The 15,300-nt window shown below is 43.8% G+C and overlaps 1 protein-coding gene across 1 annotated transcript; it reads right to left on the bottom strand.

Annotated features, from left to right (window-relative positions):
* Positions 1 to 2,067: 2,067 nt before the first annotated feature.
* LOC147449979 (uncharacterized) lies at positions 2,068 to 3,202 on the bottom strand. Its single transcript, XM_086522758.1, has one exon. It carries the CDS (start codon positions 2,671 to 2,673, stop codon positions 2,200 to 2,202), a length of 474 nt encoding a protein of 157 aa, XP_086378884.1. The 5' UTR covers positions 2,674 to 3,202; the 3' UTR covers positions 2,068 to 2,199.
* Positions 3,203 to 15,300: the final 12,098 nt, after the last annotated feature.

Below are 15,300 nucleotides of genomic sequence, written 5' to 3'. Positions count from 1 at the left end.
ACTCTTTATCTATATATGCAATGGTCATGTATGTTATTGGTAGAGAGAAGAAATATCTGTCCTTTTAATACATCTCTATCTCTTCTATTTTCCTTTTTCCCCTCCCTGTAGAGAGACCTCTCTCTCTCTCTCTCTCTCTCTCTCTCTCTCTCTCTCTCTCTCTCTCTCTCTCTAATGCAGTTACGTGGTACAATAAGTTTTCCATGGCCAATCCCCTAAGTAGTAGTCTATGTGATAGGCGATCTATCAATAAAGTTACGTGGTACAATAAGTTTTCCATGGCTAATCCCCTAAGTAGTAGTCTATGTGATAGACGATCTATCAATAAAGTTATGCTCTCACACATGATGATTGTGGTTATCACACAGAGTAGCAAGAAACAACCCACAGTTGCTTTGTCAAGTATAGAGGATGAGTATAGGGGTGCTAAGTGGCAATGTTTGAAGTAGCATGACTACATATGCTATTTGGAGAGTTGGGCATATAGATGCACACACTGATTGTCATTTACTACAACAACCTCAATTGCATAAAGTTTGCATGAAACCCAATGATCCATGGTAGGATAAAGCGTACTGAGGCACACTACCCCTTTGTTAGAGACAGGGTCTTGGATGGCAGCATTGACATTATGTACATAAAGAAAAATGAGGATATTGCAAAAATCTTCACGAAGGCCCCAAAAGTAGAGAAGGTGATGTTTGGACTACAAGAAATAAATATCAGCTTGAGGGGAAGTGTTGTGATATAATGCTCAACACGTGCTATGCTTAAATGATCTCATCCATATTTATCACTGGCATGAGATAGCACACATGAGGATCATTGATTGTAGTATTGCAGAGTGGTTGATGAGATTATAATTAACCACGCACATACTCTAAATTTCTTCATTGTCATCTTACTCACTTAGAGATAGTGCGCATTCATGCAACCATATAGGAGAAGCATGCATTGATGATGATGCTACTATGGGTTGAGGCTGTGCCAAATAAAGGCACATGAGTACCTAGCCTAGGATGCAATCTGAAAGCCATGAAAATGGAGTGTTCATGTATAAATCAAACTAGTTCTTCATGATGTTTATATAAATAAGTGTGGACAAGTGTCATGTGGATGGCAATAGACACACTTTCTCTAATCAAATCTTGACCACAAATAAATACTTGTTAAGCTTTTGTTAATAAGAAGATAAGTTTATTATGTAATGTGCTTGGAACAAGCTAGTCGCATGCAAGTACTAGCAACACTCGAACTACACAACCACATACTCATCTCTGTGAGCAATCTTTCGGCATAAAATCTTCCTTCTTATGCAGACCAAATACAAGAAAACCTATTGTCTTGTAAAAGATACACTCCAGTGGAACATGGAAGGGAATAGATTGCAAATAAAATTGTGAAAATTCAAGGAGTAAAGCACATTGGATGACTTAGGAACAACAAATCCTAGCAAAATGACCTAATCAAACAAGTCTCAAGTATTTCCCACATTGAAGTGGCAAAACATTATTACCTACTGTTTAAGCTGGATGCATAAAGTCCTAGATGCATCTTTCAAATTTAACTTGTACGTCAAGAAAAATTTGATAATATCATGCTACAACTTTCACTCTAATGCATCAACTGGAATTAGAGTTTGCCATGACCAAAATCAATGAATTTCATGCATTGCTTGATAAAGTCTTCAAAGAAAACTCATCATTACTTTGTAAAATTGACGCATTGGAGCTTGAAATCTCATGGATACAACTCAAAGAAATTTGATAAAAAGTAGAGCAAAAAAGTAACCAAAATTTGTCCAATGACTGTGCAACTACAAAAAGGTTTGACTTTGAAGTATTCACAATCAATAAGCATGGGCACAAGACAACAATTAAAGATCTAAATGCCCTTGTCCTCACGATATGATAACATTGACAATCTGCAGGATTAGCATGAACTTGATGTTCGACCATAAACTCCTCAAATAGTGCTACCCTCTCAATATATATTTCGACTTAAATCATTGCCGCAGCCTTTTCAATAAGAAGAACTTCATTAAGAGATCATATAGAAACCACACAATTTATCCCAAAACAAGGTCATGCCAAAGAAAGATTTACAAGCTCAGAGCAAGTATACAGTACAACATGAGATCAAAGCAAAGAGAAGAGCAAATACCTCTCTCTGTGCTGAATTTTAGAACGACTATCATGATCAAAGAGGATATGATGGCCCTCTGCCTCTAGAGAACAGGGTCATGCAACTGTTAGTGCGAGCAATTGTGCCACCACGGCGAGGACTAGAAGGTGTTGAGCGGGGGGACTCGGCTCCATTGACGCTCCTCCTCAGCAGCCTCTTCATTGCCAGAGCGATATCCATGACCGGATTGGCTTTCCTCTCTATCCCATTGAATTGCATGCACACCCCCATGTGAGTTTTCAAAGCATCCTCTATGCCCTCATTCCCTCTGCCCAACTCCTCCTTTACCGCCTCTGCGCATAACCCACATACCCATTTCCCGCAGTGGACCCCGCGAACTTGCCAGATGTATGCGGGAGTGCACTCTTCGGTGAGGCCGCAGCACTCGCATTTCGCCTGCTCCACCTCTGAAGCATTACCTGTTTGGTTGGCTCTTTGAACATTTGGTGGAGTTATTGGGCGGGGATCAGCAACAGCAGCAGATGCCATGGAAAGTTATAAAGAGCTAAATTGATGGCAGCAAAGCATGGGTACGATAGAGCAATGGGGGAGGTGATCGCCGATCCAGCGACTGCTGAGAATTATGGATGAGGGATGGCAGAGGGGATGAGTAAAGAGAGAAGTGGAAAAGGCAGGATAGAGTATTCAGCACAGATCAGTTTGATTCCAACAGAGTCATTTCTCATGTGGGGGCACGAGAGTGCGTGCGCACAGGCATGTGCTCGCGGGGGGACCGCTGGCAGATAATGATGCGCAGGGAAAGAGCATTGAATATGCAGGATTGGCAGAGCCGGCTTCCTGATGTGTTGATGTGATTGTGAGTGCAGGGTGAGTTTCTGCCTCTAGCGGTCCAGCCCCGAAGCAGCAAGTGATGGTGGTGGTGGCGTCTGCACTTTACAGAGAGGCCATCATGACTCATGAGAGAGATCCGCCAACACAAGATTAGTGGAGAGATGGATGGAGCAGGCCGTAGGGGCCGAGGCTGCCACAATCTACTCGAGCCTGAACGTGCCTAAAGAGAACTCCCAACCAACTTCCTAGTGGCCCCCCATACTTGAAAAAGATAGTCCAACGCACCCTCTAGGTGTGTGTGTGTGTGTGTGTGTGTGTGTGTGAGAGAGAGAGAGAGAGAGAGAGAGAGAGAGAGTCGATGTAGTATGCACATGCTTGCGTTTGTCGCGCATTAGGATGGGTTCAAACGGCCCGACGGAAGATGAGAGCTCTCTAACGTGGGTTGTTTTGAGTGGCTACAAAAAATGGAAGGAGTTTTCGCGTCCACCATTTCCATTGGCGACCCTCCCCCCTCGGAAGGTGAGAAGCTCCCGTAGCAAAAACCTACATATATCCACACGTACAACTAAAAGTTGTGGAAACTTGCACGCAAACCTGAGCAGTGTAGATTTGTTGCAGCTTTTCGTTGTTTGATGCTCCCACATATATGTTGTCGTTGAGCTATGTGAACAGGGGGTGGGAAAGGTTGAGATGGAAGCCGAAGTCGTCGCCGTGTGATCTGAACCCAGTCTTAGTCGACACCATGAACGTCCCTCATCGATTACTTGCTTCCTACACAGACTACGATCGTTGATGGGGAGCGTTGGTTAACATCTTGATGATGAGCTTGATGCAATCTGGCTAGGAAACCAAGGTTCTCCACATCACCAATTATCACGTAATCTATAGCATAAATACCATGGAGCACATATGGCATGCACTGATAGGTGCATAGAGCCCACTATGTATGCACAGATTGGGGGTGGAGTCCACTCAAGATTTTGGGAGGCCTAGTCAGTCATAAAGGTGTACAGCCGTGCACAGTGCATGCTTGGGTCACGTCCATCCCAAGTGTGTACGGACATGCCATAATTATATAAGCATTAGACTCCTATGGTTGGGTGCACATTTCTAGGGAGTCCTCCAAGGTAAAGAACTCATTGGAGAACTATTCCAAGGGATTTTTGCTACAAAGTTCATTAAATTGGTAACACAAAATCTATTATTGTTAACCCTCACTCACATTCCTATCACCTAAGACGGATGCTGTATTATTTATTTGGTGGAGTCAGGTACCGAGCTTGTCGGTCCAATAGGAAAAGGGTAAGAGTGATCGCCGATGAGAGGCGCACTCTAACTTGAACATTCAAGGGATTAGTTGGCTAAGCATGGGCGTCCAAGTGTGAATGGGGAGAGCTCATATAAAAGTCAACTAAACCTAAAATTCACTCATTCTCTCATTTGTGCAAGAGAAAAGTGCTCTTGCTCCATCTCCATCTTCTTCTTCATCATCTCCTTGTGTGTGTGTGTGTGTATGCGTGACAAAGAGAGAGAGAGAGAGTGTGTGCGATCGAGCATTGCGGCGGCACGGCGGTGGTGAAGCGGTTGAGCGCATCTCCATCTTCTTCTTCTTCATCTCCTTGTGTGTGTGTGTGTGTGTGTGTGTGTGTGTGTGTGTGTATGCGTGAGAGAGAGAGAGAGAGTGTGTGCGATCGAGCATTGCGGCGGCACGGCGGTGGTGAAGCGGTTGAGCGCATCTCCATCTTCTTCTTCTTCATCTCCTTGTGTGGCGTGTGTGTGTATGCATGAGAGAGAGAGCGAGAGTGTGTGTGCGATCGAGCATTGCGGTGGCACGGCGGCGGTGAAGCGGTTGAGCGCGGTGTAGCGGCGTCTCCTTCTTCTTCGCGGTGAGGAATCCTCCACGACAACAAGCGTAGAGCGGTGAGTGACACACCATCGCCATCTTTGAACTTACTAGTTTAGGCTTGTTGTGTGCTTAGAGCCATTTGTGGCTCGCACACAGTGTATCGGCAAGTTCCTTGCATTGACACGTGCAACAGACGCGCACATTTTTGGCAACGTTGTCGGGCAATGCCATACACTAAGCTTGAATAGCACTCTGTGCTTCCTTTGTGGTGCAATTTCAATTGTAGGAAGGGTAGGTAAGGAAGGTGTGTGTGTTGAGAAGAAGGATTTTGTGTTGCTACTGTGTATTTCTTTGTTAATGAAGTTTTGAAAGGTTATTGTGTTTTCTTTGTGCTAAGGTATTAGTATTAAAGTTGTTAGTTCTGTGTAATGTAAAGTACAGTAAGTAGGAAGTAGATCTCAGAGAGCTAATGAAGTGTGTTAATGTGTAACAGTAGGTGTATTAGTTGTAAGTAGGTAGGTATATTGTGTGTGTGTGTGCTCACGTGCAGGCCGCAGCAACATTATCCCAAAAAAACAAATAAAATAATTTTAAAAATTAAAAAAATTAAAGGTAGGACCAGGATCGAGAATATCTCCCAGACCCAAGCCCAAGCTCACGCTCAGTCTCAAGCCTCGGTCGCCCTTTAAAATTACGTTCACACGTAGCTAAAAATCGACTTTTTTGAGAACCAACGGAGCTTCAGGTGACCGAACATTGTGTTGTAAAGCACACCGTGACCTTCGGAGTGATACACTCGTTTTGAGCTATCACACACTTTAATCAAAAAAATCGATCATTAAAAAACATTAAAAAACATTTTTTTTAAAAACGAGTGAAAACCGAAACCTAAAAAAGTAAGCGGTTAACCTTCGAAGTTATTCGCCGATGCTTGAAGGGTGCCAAAAGCACATGCATCTGCGCTCTGGTCCTGTGCTAGAGACGGAGCAACTAGAGAGAATGTCAACTTACGCGAGTTCTCAATATCCACCTACCTTAGGTTCTGGGCCCTCGACGGGGACCTAAGGTAGTACAAACCAAGACCCAAACATAGCGGCTAGTGACTCTTCCTCTGACTATGACATCATGAAGGGTTTCCTAATGCCTAATCCCGATAGCTCAAGCCAAGACATGCATGACATGGGCCCGCGGTCCAGGCCGAGCGTACTTAGCCGCTTGACGGAAACCTTTAGTAGAGCCACTCGCTCCGAACATGGAGCTAATGATGTAAATGAGGGGGGTGGGGAAGTAAATTCTCCATTCATGACCAACGTAGAGCCTATGCCCTTAGAGAATGTGCACGTGAATACTTCATTCACTGCACCTCCTGACTCTTCAGAGCTATTCCCATGCGAGGTCATATTACCCGATGGTAGAAGCCTTGCCGAAGTGCAAGAGGTTGAGCAATATATCACTGCGGCTAGGGAAAAGGAAGTTGAGAGCTTACGCAAGGCGGAGCAACGAAGAGAGTTAAAGAGAAAGCCCCTATGTCAATATCCTTGCTAAGAGAGCAATCGAGTGCTCCTGACTTTGCAACCGTTAAGGGCCAACCCCTAGAAAGCAACATTGCATCTAGCTCAAAGGACACCTCTAGCACATCAATCCTAGATGGAGCGTTCTTAAATGATAACTGGCAGTCCGAACTACAAACGGAAACTCTAACCGACTTATACACAGGTCACACCTATCACGTGGGTTAGTTAGATGTCCTACAATCCACAATGGGTGCTACTAGTGTGGAGGATCAACAACAAAGTGTTTGTGAAGTCATCCATAGGGTCATTGAGTTAGAGAAACAGAACAAGGGGATCAACATGCCTTCAACGGGTCTCATGAGATTCTTGGATACAGGAAAGGCTAAACAACCGACCTTATCGCAAATGGAGACTCCCCCGGTAAGTCTGATGGATCCTCCATATGTTGTTTCGCCAGGGGTCTCAGTGCAATCTGAGCCCACAAGTGATAGCTTTACCTTTCCAAGTCTAGCTCATCTTTCCCTTGATGACACCACGGCTACCATGCCTACCCCAATGATGGGCATGCCAAGAAACACGCCATGGACCTCATTTGTTAGTAAAGCACCACTACATGGTAGCTCAATGCCTGCAATAGTACCTACAAGTGTGTACCAATCGTATACACCCATGGGTCCTCGTACTCATGTAGTTCCTACCCCTCCCATTGTTTCAACAACCTATGCTCCACAACCACAACACCCAAGTTCTTATTTCTATGAGACTATAACGGCTAGCATTAGCATTTCACATACGACGTCTGCTATGCCTAGGGCCACACATATGAACTTTGGGCCGCCACATGGCACAACACCGTACCCAACGTGGAACCCAAGGGCTTCCTATGCGCCAAGCCCAATGCCAATACCTACTCCACATGTAGTCTCTGGAGCACCTCCACCCACGGGTCCTGCTCACTTAGGTGAATTGGCAACATTTGCTCAAGCTATCGGTCGATCTATTGTTGAGAATATGCGTAACACACCTAATAGAGAGCCTAGAAGTAAGGCAGTACAAATAGCCAAGCTCGCACAAAAATTTAGTGGAGACGGGGATGTGAGAAAGCATATCGAAGTGTTTGAACAAATATGTGATTCTGTAGGAGAACACAATGACCTGCACAAGAGTAATGCCTTAAGCCTAACCTTAAGTGGGAAGGCAGGGGATTGGTATAGAACCCTAAGGGTGGAAGAAAAAACGATTTACCCTACTCTTAGGAGACTATTCTTAAAAGAATACATACGAGAGGGAGTGCTTTGGGGTGTAGCCTCTCAGCTCCAGAAAGCCCAACGAGAGGAAGGAGAGTCAGTGAGAGACTTTATTAGTCGCTTGAAACATTTGAATTCTCGTTGTAATCCAAATGAGCGCTTCAATAATAATTAATTGCTTGATAGATTCATTAGGGGATTACGACATGAGGATATCTACAATGGCCTAGTCATTAGAGGTATCACCACTTGGGAAACAGTCACCACCAATGCGATCCAATTGGAGGATAATTTAACTATTCAAGGAGAAAGAGTGTCAGTTGAGCCTAAATCTATTAGCTCGCAAGCATCGGGGCATCAGTCAATGACCCTTAAGCCTATTGCTAAGGAGCCAAAGATATCTGAGATGACTTTAGCAGATCTCACCAAGGCCATCCAAGAGAGTCTTAGAGACAATCGTGCTCCGTAAAACAATCATATGTATCCAAGAAGGGAGCAACAACGGTGCTCAGTATGCTATGGACTGCATAGTACCAGTGAATGCCCTACTTTTAGAGTAAAATTCAATGGGAATTGCAATGCCTATGGGAGGTATGGTCATCAAGCTAAGGATTGCGTAGTATTTAAGCATGCAATGGCCAATAGACCAACCTTAGCATGGACAGACAAACCTCGAGTGCCTGCATTGATGCCGGCCCCACCTCTTGAACAAACAGCACAACACATGGTCCCTAGGGCCCAAAATGTTGTTCAAACAACACCCTTACCACCTCCAATGCCAGGACCGCAACCACCACATCCGAGAATCACTTCTGTGAATCAAGTGGGTTGTGAGTCATCTATTTCTTGTTTGGAAGGCTGTGAGGAAGATATAGATCCTAATATTGCCTATGGGATGGATGTGCTTGAAGAAAGTCCACAATACTACATGGAGCACTATTGGGGACAAGTCAAACCTGTATATCAAGTAGGTGCTCTTGCGGCAAGAGGCCAAAATATCAATTACACTACTAAGAGACCACCTCTTCAATGCTATGAGTGTGGAGGTCCACATCGTGTAGCCGAGTGTCCTATTACGCTACAAAAGAACGCCACACTAATGCAAACCAATCAAGCGAACACGTCTACAATGCAGATACTCATGTGTAATCGATGTGGCATAGATCATTTGATTGCCCGATGTCCAAATAATCCAAATGCACCGAAGATCATGCCATTAAACTTGATTGAAGTTACTGAGGCCCACCATCACAAAGTACACCTGTGGTACCAATAAACGTACTCACACGATTGATGCTCCAAAAACAAAATTATATTCTGGAGGAAAGAGACACAGCATCAATTGCCCAATATCAGAAAAAGAAGAAAACACGAAGGAAGAGATCGCAAAAAGCAACGAAGTCAGACCCCAGTTCAAAGACCAACATAGGGACTGACCACTGTTGGGGTATAAAGCCCAATGTGGTCACCCAGGTAAGTGGGCAGGCCGCCAGGTATGTACACATATTCTTTTGTAAAAACCTAATAAGAACTCACTATGCTCTACACATTACAGAAGAGCGAGTTCACCATATCGTCGTGCTCTTCTTCTCGCACTCTCTCTCGCGTCGCACTTCCGCTCGTACTCCTTCAACTGGTATCAGAGCTCAGATCGAGGCTCGGGACAGCACTGCAGGAGGCTAGAGTCACCAGCTCAGATTGGAGTGAAATTCGATAGGCGAGACACGGCCCCAAATCTCGTGTGCTCAGAATTTCATTCTGAGGTCATCTCGGTCACCGTTCGACTTCGACAAAGGTCTGCGCAGGCCATTTTCGACTACGTGGTCTCGGCGGGTGCAGATCCGACTCTGCAAATTTGGGGTTTTCGGCCTACGACTACAGGTGCTGAGGATATCGACACTCCCAGAGTGTTGATTTGTGGCTGTCTACACATCAAAGGACGGCTCACAGTTCTTGGAGGCGTGTCACGTATGACACGGGCGCATCTACACACAGACTGTAGGCGACATCCACTAGTTCATCAGGTAGCTTGTGTTTGCTGCTTGATATTCCATATTTCATCCTGACATTGCAGGTACTTCCACATGGGATGTATTGTCAGAGATGATGTATGTTTGTTGAGGGTTTGCTGGCTGTGAGTCACGCAGCAAACAACCGCCGCAGCGGTTACAACATATAGTGGGAAATTTGTGGATGTATGACTTTGTGGGAAGTCTATGTACTGTCAGCTTTACTGCAGCCTTTGTTGAGGATCGAGTGAGGTTTTATTGAGCTGGGGGATTCTCGAATGTTGAGATCCTTTCGGTGATACATGTCTTGGAGCAATCCCTCGAGCACCCTTAGATAGGCAGCTAGGATGTATTGACCGTGAGTTAGACAGTTGGGATTGCATCTTTGCTTTACTGCCGTTGAGGCATTGTCACAGTCTATGCTTACAGGACAGTGACAGGACAGCCAGAGACAGTACATGTGCAGGACAGGTTTACCCACAGCTTACAGTGTCAGAGAGACAGTGTTTTTTTTTTTTTGAGCTGTTTTTTGGTCTGTTTTTTGAGTACACCAAAGCCATTTTACAAAGGAGACTCTGCCAAAATTTATGCAGAATCTGAAGCTCTGTTACAGGGGAAACTCTGCCAAATTTTTCCCAGGAAAGTAAACTACTGTGAAGCGTAGCTATGGCTGGATCACAGGACATTGCTCTTTACAATATCAAGAAGCTGGATGGAACCAATTTCCCATTGTGGAAGCAGCAGATTTGGCACGTGTTGGTACAAAAGAAGCAGATAAAATCTATAAAGCTCAAGGGGATAAAACCAGAAGATATGGACGAAGATGAGTGGAGTGAAATGGATAAATTGGCACTTTCTACCATTATGCTGACTTTGGCAGAAAGCGTTTACTTCAATGTAGCAGACGAGATGTCGGCTTATCAAGCATGGTTAAAGCTCAGTGATCTTTATGAGAAGCAGAGGGCAGCTTCATAGGTATACTGGCTTAAGAAGCTTGTTGACTTGAAGATGAAAGAAGGGACACCTATGTCCAATCATTTGAATGAATTCAACACAATCTATAGTCAGTTGTCAGCTCAAGGCGTCAAGTTTGATGAACCTGTTAGAGCTATGTTCCTGTTGATCACATTGCCGGAAAGTTGGGACACTTTTCGCACAGCTTTGAGTAATTCTGCACCTCCAGATGGTTTGAACATAGCAGGTGTAGAAGGAAGTCTGCTTACTGAAGAAACCAATAGAAAGACAATGGACAAAGGCAAAGGAACAGCCTTAGTTGTCAGGGGAAGGACCAAAGAAAAGTACAAAGGTGGAAAGAGGAATCAGTCTCGTAGCAAGTCCCGCAGTGCTAAAGGCAAGAGTGACATAGAATGCTACCATTGTGGCAAGAAGGGTCACATGAAAAGAGACTGCAGAGAATGGAAAGCAGAAAAAGGCAAAGAGAAAGCTGAAGACCATGGTGAGAAGAACAAGTCCTCAGTGAAGATTCAAGAAATAAATGTGACAAACACTGTTGCAGAGGATGACAGTCTAGTGTCAGGAGACATCTACTTCTTGAAGAATACAATAGACTCAGCTCTTCTTACAGCATCTGATGGAAATGCACTGAGTGACTGGATTATAGACTGACTTCATGTGTCTCCAAACAAGGAGTGGTTTACTTATTATGTGACCACTAAAGATCATGTTTGGATAGGCAATGGGAAGACATGTGAGATCTTAGGTGTTGGAGATGTTCAATTGAAGTTTCAGAATGGCTCTTCTTTCACGCTGAAGAATGTGAGACATGTTCCCGCAATTACAAAGAGCTTGATCATCACACGTTTACTTGATGATGCTGGCTACGTCACCACTTTTGGACAGAACATGTGGAAGATATCCAAGGGTTCTATGACAGTAGCACATGGAGTAAAGTCTGGAGGACTTTACATGATTTATGTATCAAATGTCTCTAAAAATGTAATCAATGTAACCGAGCAGCCGAACGTTTCTTTGTGGCATAGCCGGTTAGGACATATGTCCAAGAAGGGAATGGAAATCTTGTCTCGTTCTGGTTATTTGCCTGGCTTTTCATTTAATGATTTTGAATTCTGTGAACATTGTCTGTATGGTAAGCAAACACAGCAGCCACATAAGCATAGAAGCAGTAGAAGAGATACACAGTTGGCACTTGTTCATAGTGATTTGTGTGGACCTATGCCTAACCTATCTCTAGGGGGAGCTTCTTACTTTATGACATTTATAGATGATTACTCGAGGAAAGTATGGGTTTCCTTTCTCAAGCACAAGGATGAAGCGTTTAGTGTTTTCAAAACGTTTGTGACACTTGTGGAGAATCAGAGTGGCAAGAAGCTTAAATGCTTACGCACTGACAATGGTGGAGAGTATGTTTCAAAGGCCTTTCAGGACTTTTGTGAGTCAAAAGGTATAAAACGTGAACTTACTGCTCCTTACAATCCTCCTCAAAATGGTGTTCCTGAGAGGATGAATAGGACCATACAAGAGAAGGTCATAAGTATGTTGTCTAATGCACAGCTTCCAAATGGGTTTTGGGCTAAAGCTGTATCAACAGCTTTTCATCTTGTAAATAGATCTCCTAGCAAGGTTTTGCAGAAGGATTCAATGCCAGAGATGGTATGGTCAGGCAAAATGCCCTCATACAAGCATCTCACAGTCTTTGGCTGTGAGGCATATACTCACATTCCAAAGGAATTTAGGAACAAACTTGAGCCAAAGAGTAGAAAGTGCATCTTTCTAGGCTATGGTAATTCTGGTGAGATGGGGTACAGACTTTGGGATCCCGAATCCAGAAAGGTTGTCCGTAGCAATGATGTTCACTTTAATGAATCCAAATATCATTCTAAACCAGAGAGGGTTGAGGAGATTAGAAGAGTTGTCTTCCAAGAAGATGGACCTGCACGTGCAAGACAAAATGTCAGGGCTCAAGAGGAGCAAGGACAAAATAGAGTGGAACCACAGGTTGTGGCTGAGCTTGAGCCACCTATTGTGCGTAGATCTGGACGTGTCACGCGACCTCCTGATAGGTTTGTTCCATCTATGAACTATGTCATGTTGACTGATTGCAATGAGCCTTCATGTTACAAGGAAGCAGTGCAAATGAAGGACTCCGGGAATTGGCAATTGGCCATGCAGTCAGAGATGAAAGCTCTGCATAAAAACAAGACATGGAAGCTAGTTAAATTACCACAGGGCAAAAAGGATCTACCTTGTAAATGGGTTTACAGGTATAAGATCACCGCTCATGATAGTCAGCCAAAGTACAAAGCAAGGCTTGTTGCCAAGGGCTTTAAGCAAGAACAAGGCATTGACTTTGATGAAGTCTTCTCTCCGGTGGTCAAGATGACTACATTGAGATGCTTTCTTGCATTGGTTGCCATATTAGATTTGGTGTTGCACCAAATGGATGTCAAGACAACGTTCTTGCATGGTGATTTAGATGTGGAAATTTACATGCAACAGCCAGAAGGGTTTGTTGAGAAAGGCAAGGAAGATTGGGTATGCCAGTTGTTAAAGAGTCTTTATGGCTTAAAACAATCACCAAGGGCATGGTACCAAAAATTCTACAATTTTATGCTTTCTCAAGGCTACAAACGTAGTGAGTTCGATCACTGTCTATATACAAAGAAGGCTAAGGATGGCAGTTGGCTGATCCTTATTTTGTATGTGGATGACATGTTGATTGCTGGCAAGCACTTGGAAGAAATTTCAGCTTTGAAGTCAAAGATGGCAAAATCATTTGACATGAAAGACATGGGTGAGGCAAGTCATATACTTGGTATGCGCATTGAGAGAGACAGATCAAGGAAGTTGATTTGGTTATCTCAAACAGAGTATATTGACAAGGTTTTGCAACGTTTCAATATGGAGAAGGGAAAGGCATTGAGTGTCCCATTGCCACCATATCTGAAACTTAGCAAACAAGATTGTCATGTGTCTGAGGAAGAACAGGCTGAAATGGATAAGATTCCATATGCGTCTGCAGTGGGTAGTTTGATGTATGCACTGATTGCTACTCGCCCAGACATTGCATTTTCAGTGGGAGTAGTAAGTCGATACATGTCAAACCCAGGCAAGAAACATTGGGAGGCAGTGAAAGGAATATTGAGATACCTGAAAGCTACAAAGATTATGCGTATATGCTATGGGAGTCAGGAGCTAAGTGTAAAGGGTTTTACAGACTCAGATTATGCAGGTGACTTAGACAACCGAAGGTCTACGTCAGGGTATGTCTTTACATTGGCTGGTGGAGCAGTATCATGGCGTTCTAGATTACAAGATTGTGTTACTCAGTCTACTACAGAGGCTGAATATGTTGCAGCATCAGAGGCATGCAAAGAATCAATTTGGCTTAATCGACTAGTAACAGATTTGGGAATCAAAGAAGAGATGCCTGTGTTATATTGTGATAGTCAAAGTGCTATACAATTGACTCGCAATCCAGTTTATCACTCAAAGACAAAGCATGTGGATGTGAAGTATCATTTCATCAGTGAAATGCTCGAGGATAAGCAACTTCAGCTTGTCAAAGTTCACACCACAAAAAATCCTATTGATCTACTTACAAAAGGACTTTCCTCAGAGAGCTTTGCGCATTTTCGCAAGCAGATAGGTGTAGGGTAGTACATCACTTCTCTACATCTCTTGTATATTAGCTTGTATAGTAGCTTCTCTCACACTTAAAGTACCACATCGGACATTAAGTGGGAGGTTTTTGGGGTATAAAGCCCAATGTGGTCGCCCAGGTAAGTGGGCGGGCCGCCAGGTATGTACACATATTCTTTTGTAAAACCTAATAAGAACTCACTATGCTCTACACATTACAGAAGAGCGAGTTCACCATATCGTCATGCTCTTCTTCTCGCACTCTCTCTCGCGTCGCACTTCCGCTCGTACTCCTTCAGCGACAACCCCGTATATATGAACGACACTGAAGAGGGGATTCAGGTGAAACCATGGAGACCAAAACATCCACTAAGATAGAAACCAACAAGGAAGATCTTCATGAGCCACAATGGCCAGGATCCAAGAAGAAGATAGGAACTTATCCAAACCCTACAGAGGAGATTGAGCGAGTCAAGCAATTAAGGAGTTTGGTAGAAGATACCCAAAGGGATCTAGAACCAGCACCTAGGCAGATCCAGATTACAGACACCGTGTTCCCTACGCAATAACAACCTCACCAAGTCCATAGACCCTTAGCCATACCTAGTGTCATCCAAGAAGAAAGTGACTTAAAGTCATTGGAAAGTGGGCGTAATCACTTCTTGATGGAAAGAATGTTTAAAGAGGGACTATCAGATCCTATTGAAGAAATGGAAATACCATCTTCCCCATGTCAAGGGACTGAAGTCCAAAAGGTGTCGTTACACATTGCCAAATTGATGGATTTCATGTCTTCAGAAGTTAGAACCACCATCATGTCCAAACTATATAAAGACCCTGAGCTAATCTCAGCTCTTCGAGCCTTCTCCAATGGAGAGCTAAAGTTTGGGCTACCACAATTTGCACAGATGGATGGAGCTGGGGAGAGGCCAATAGAGGAGGAACACTTAGATCCACAACCCAACCTAGATGAGAACCTTGTTATAGAAATACCTATTAACAAGTTGGGACAATACTTTGAGGGTGATGAATCCAATGCGACCATACCAATCACTACTAAGAGATTAACTGTGAAGGGAATCCTTGAT

Source organism: Adiantum capillus-veneris, chromosome 10, assembly GCF_014529385.1.
Source record: "Adiantum capillus-veneris isolate H3 chromosome 10, ASM1452938v2, whole genome shotgun sequence".
Taxonomy (NCBI): domain Eukaryota; kingdom Viridiplantae; phylum Streptophyta; class Polypodiopsida; order Polypodiales; family Pteridaceae; genus Adiantum; species Adiantum capillus-veneris.
The sequence above is the reverse complement of the archived record's forward strand: the minus strand, read 5'-3'. Positions and strand labels throughout refer to the sequence as shown.

Coding starts and splice junctions, on each gene's coding strand:
- LOC147449979 (XM_086522758.1), bottom strand. CDS start 2,673: ATGGCATCTGCTGCTGTTGCTGATCCCCGCCCAATAACTCCACCAAAT.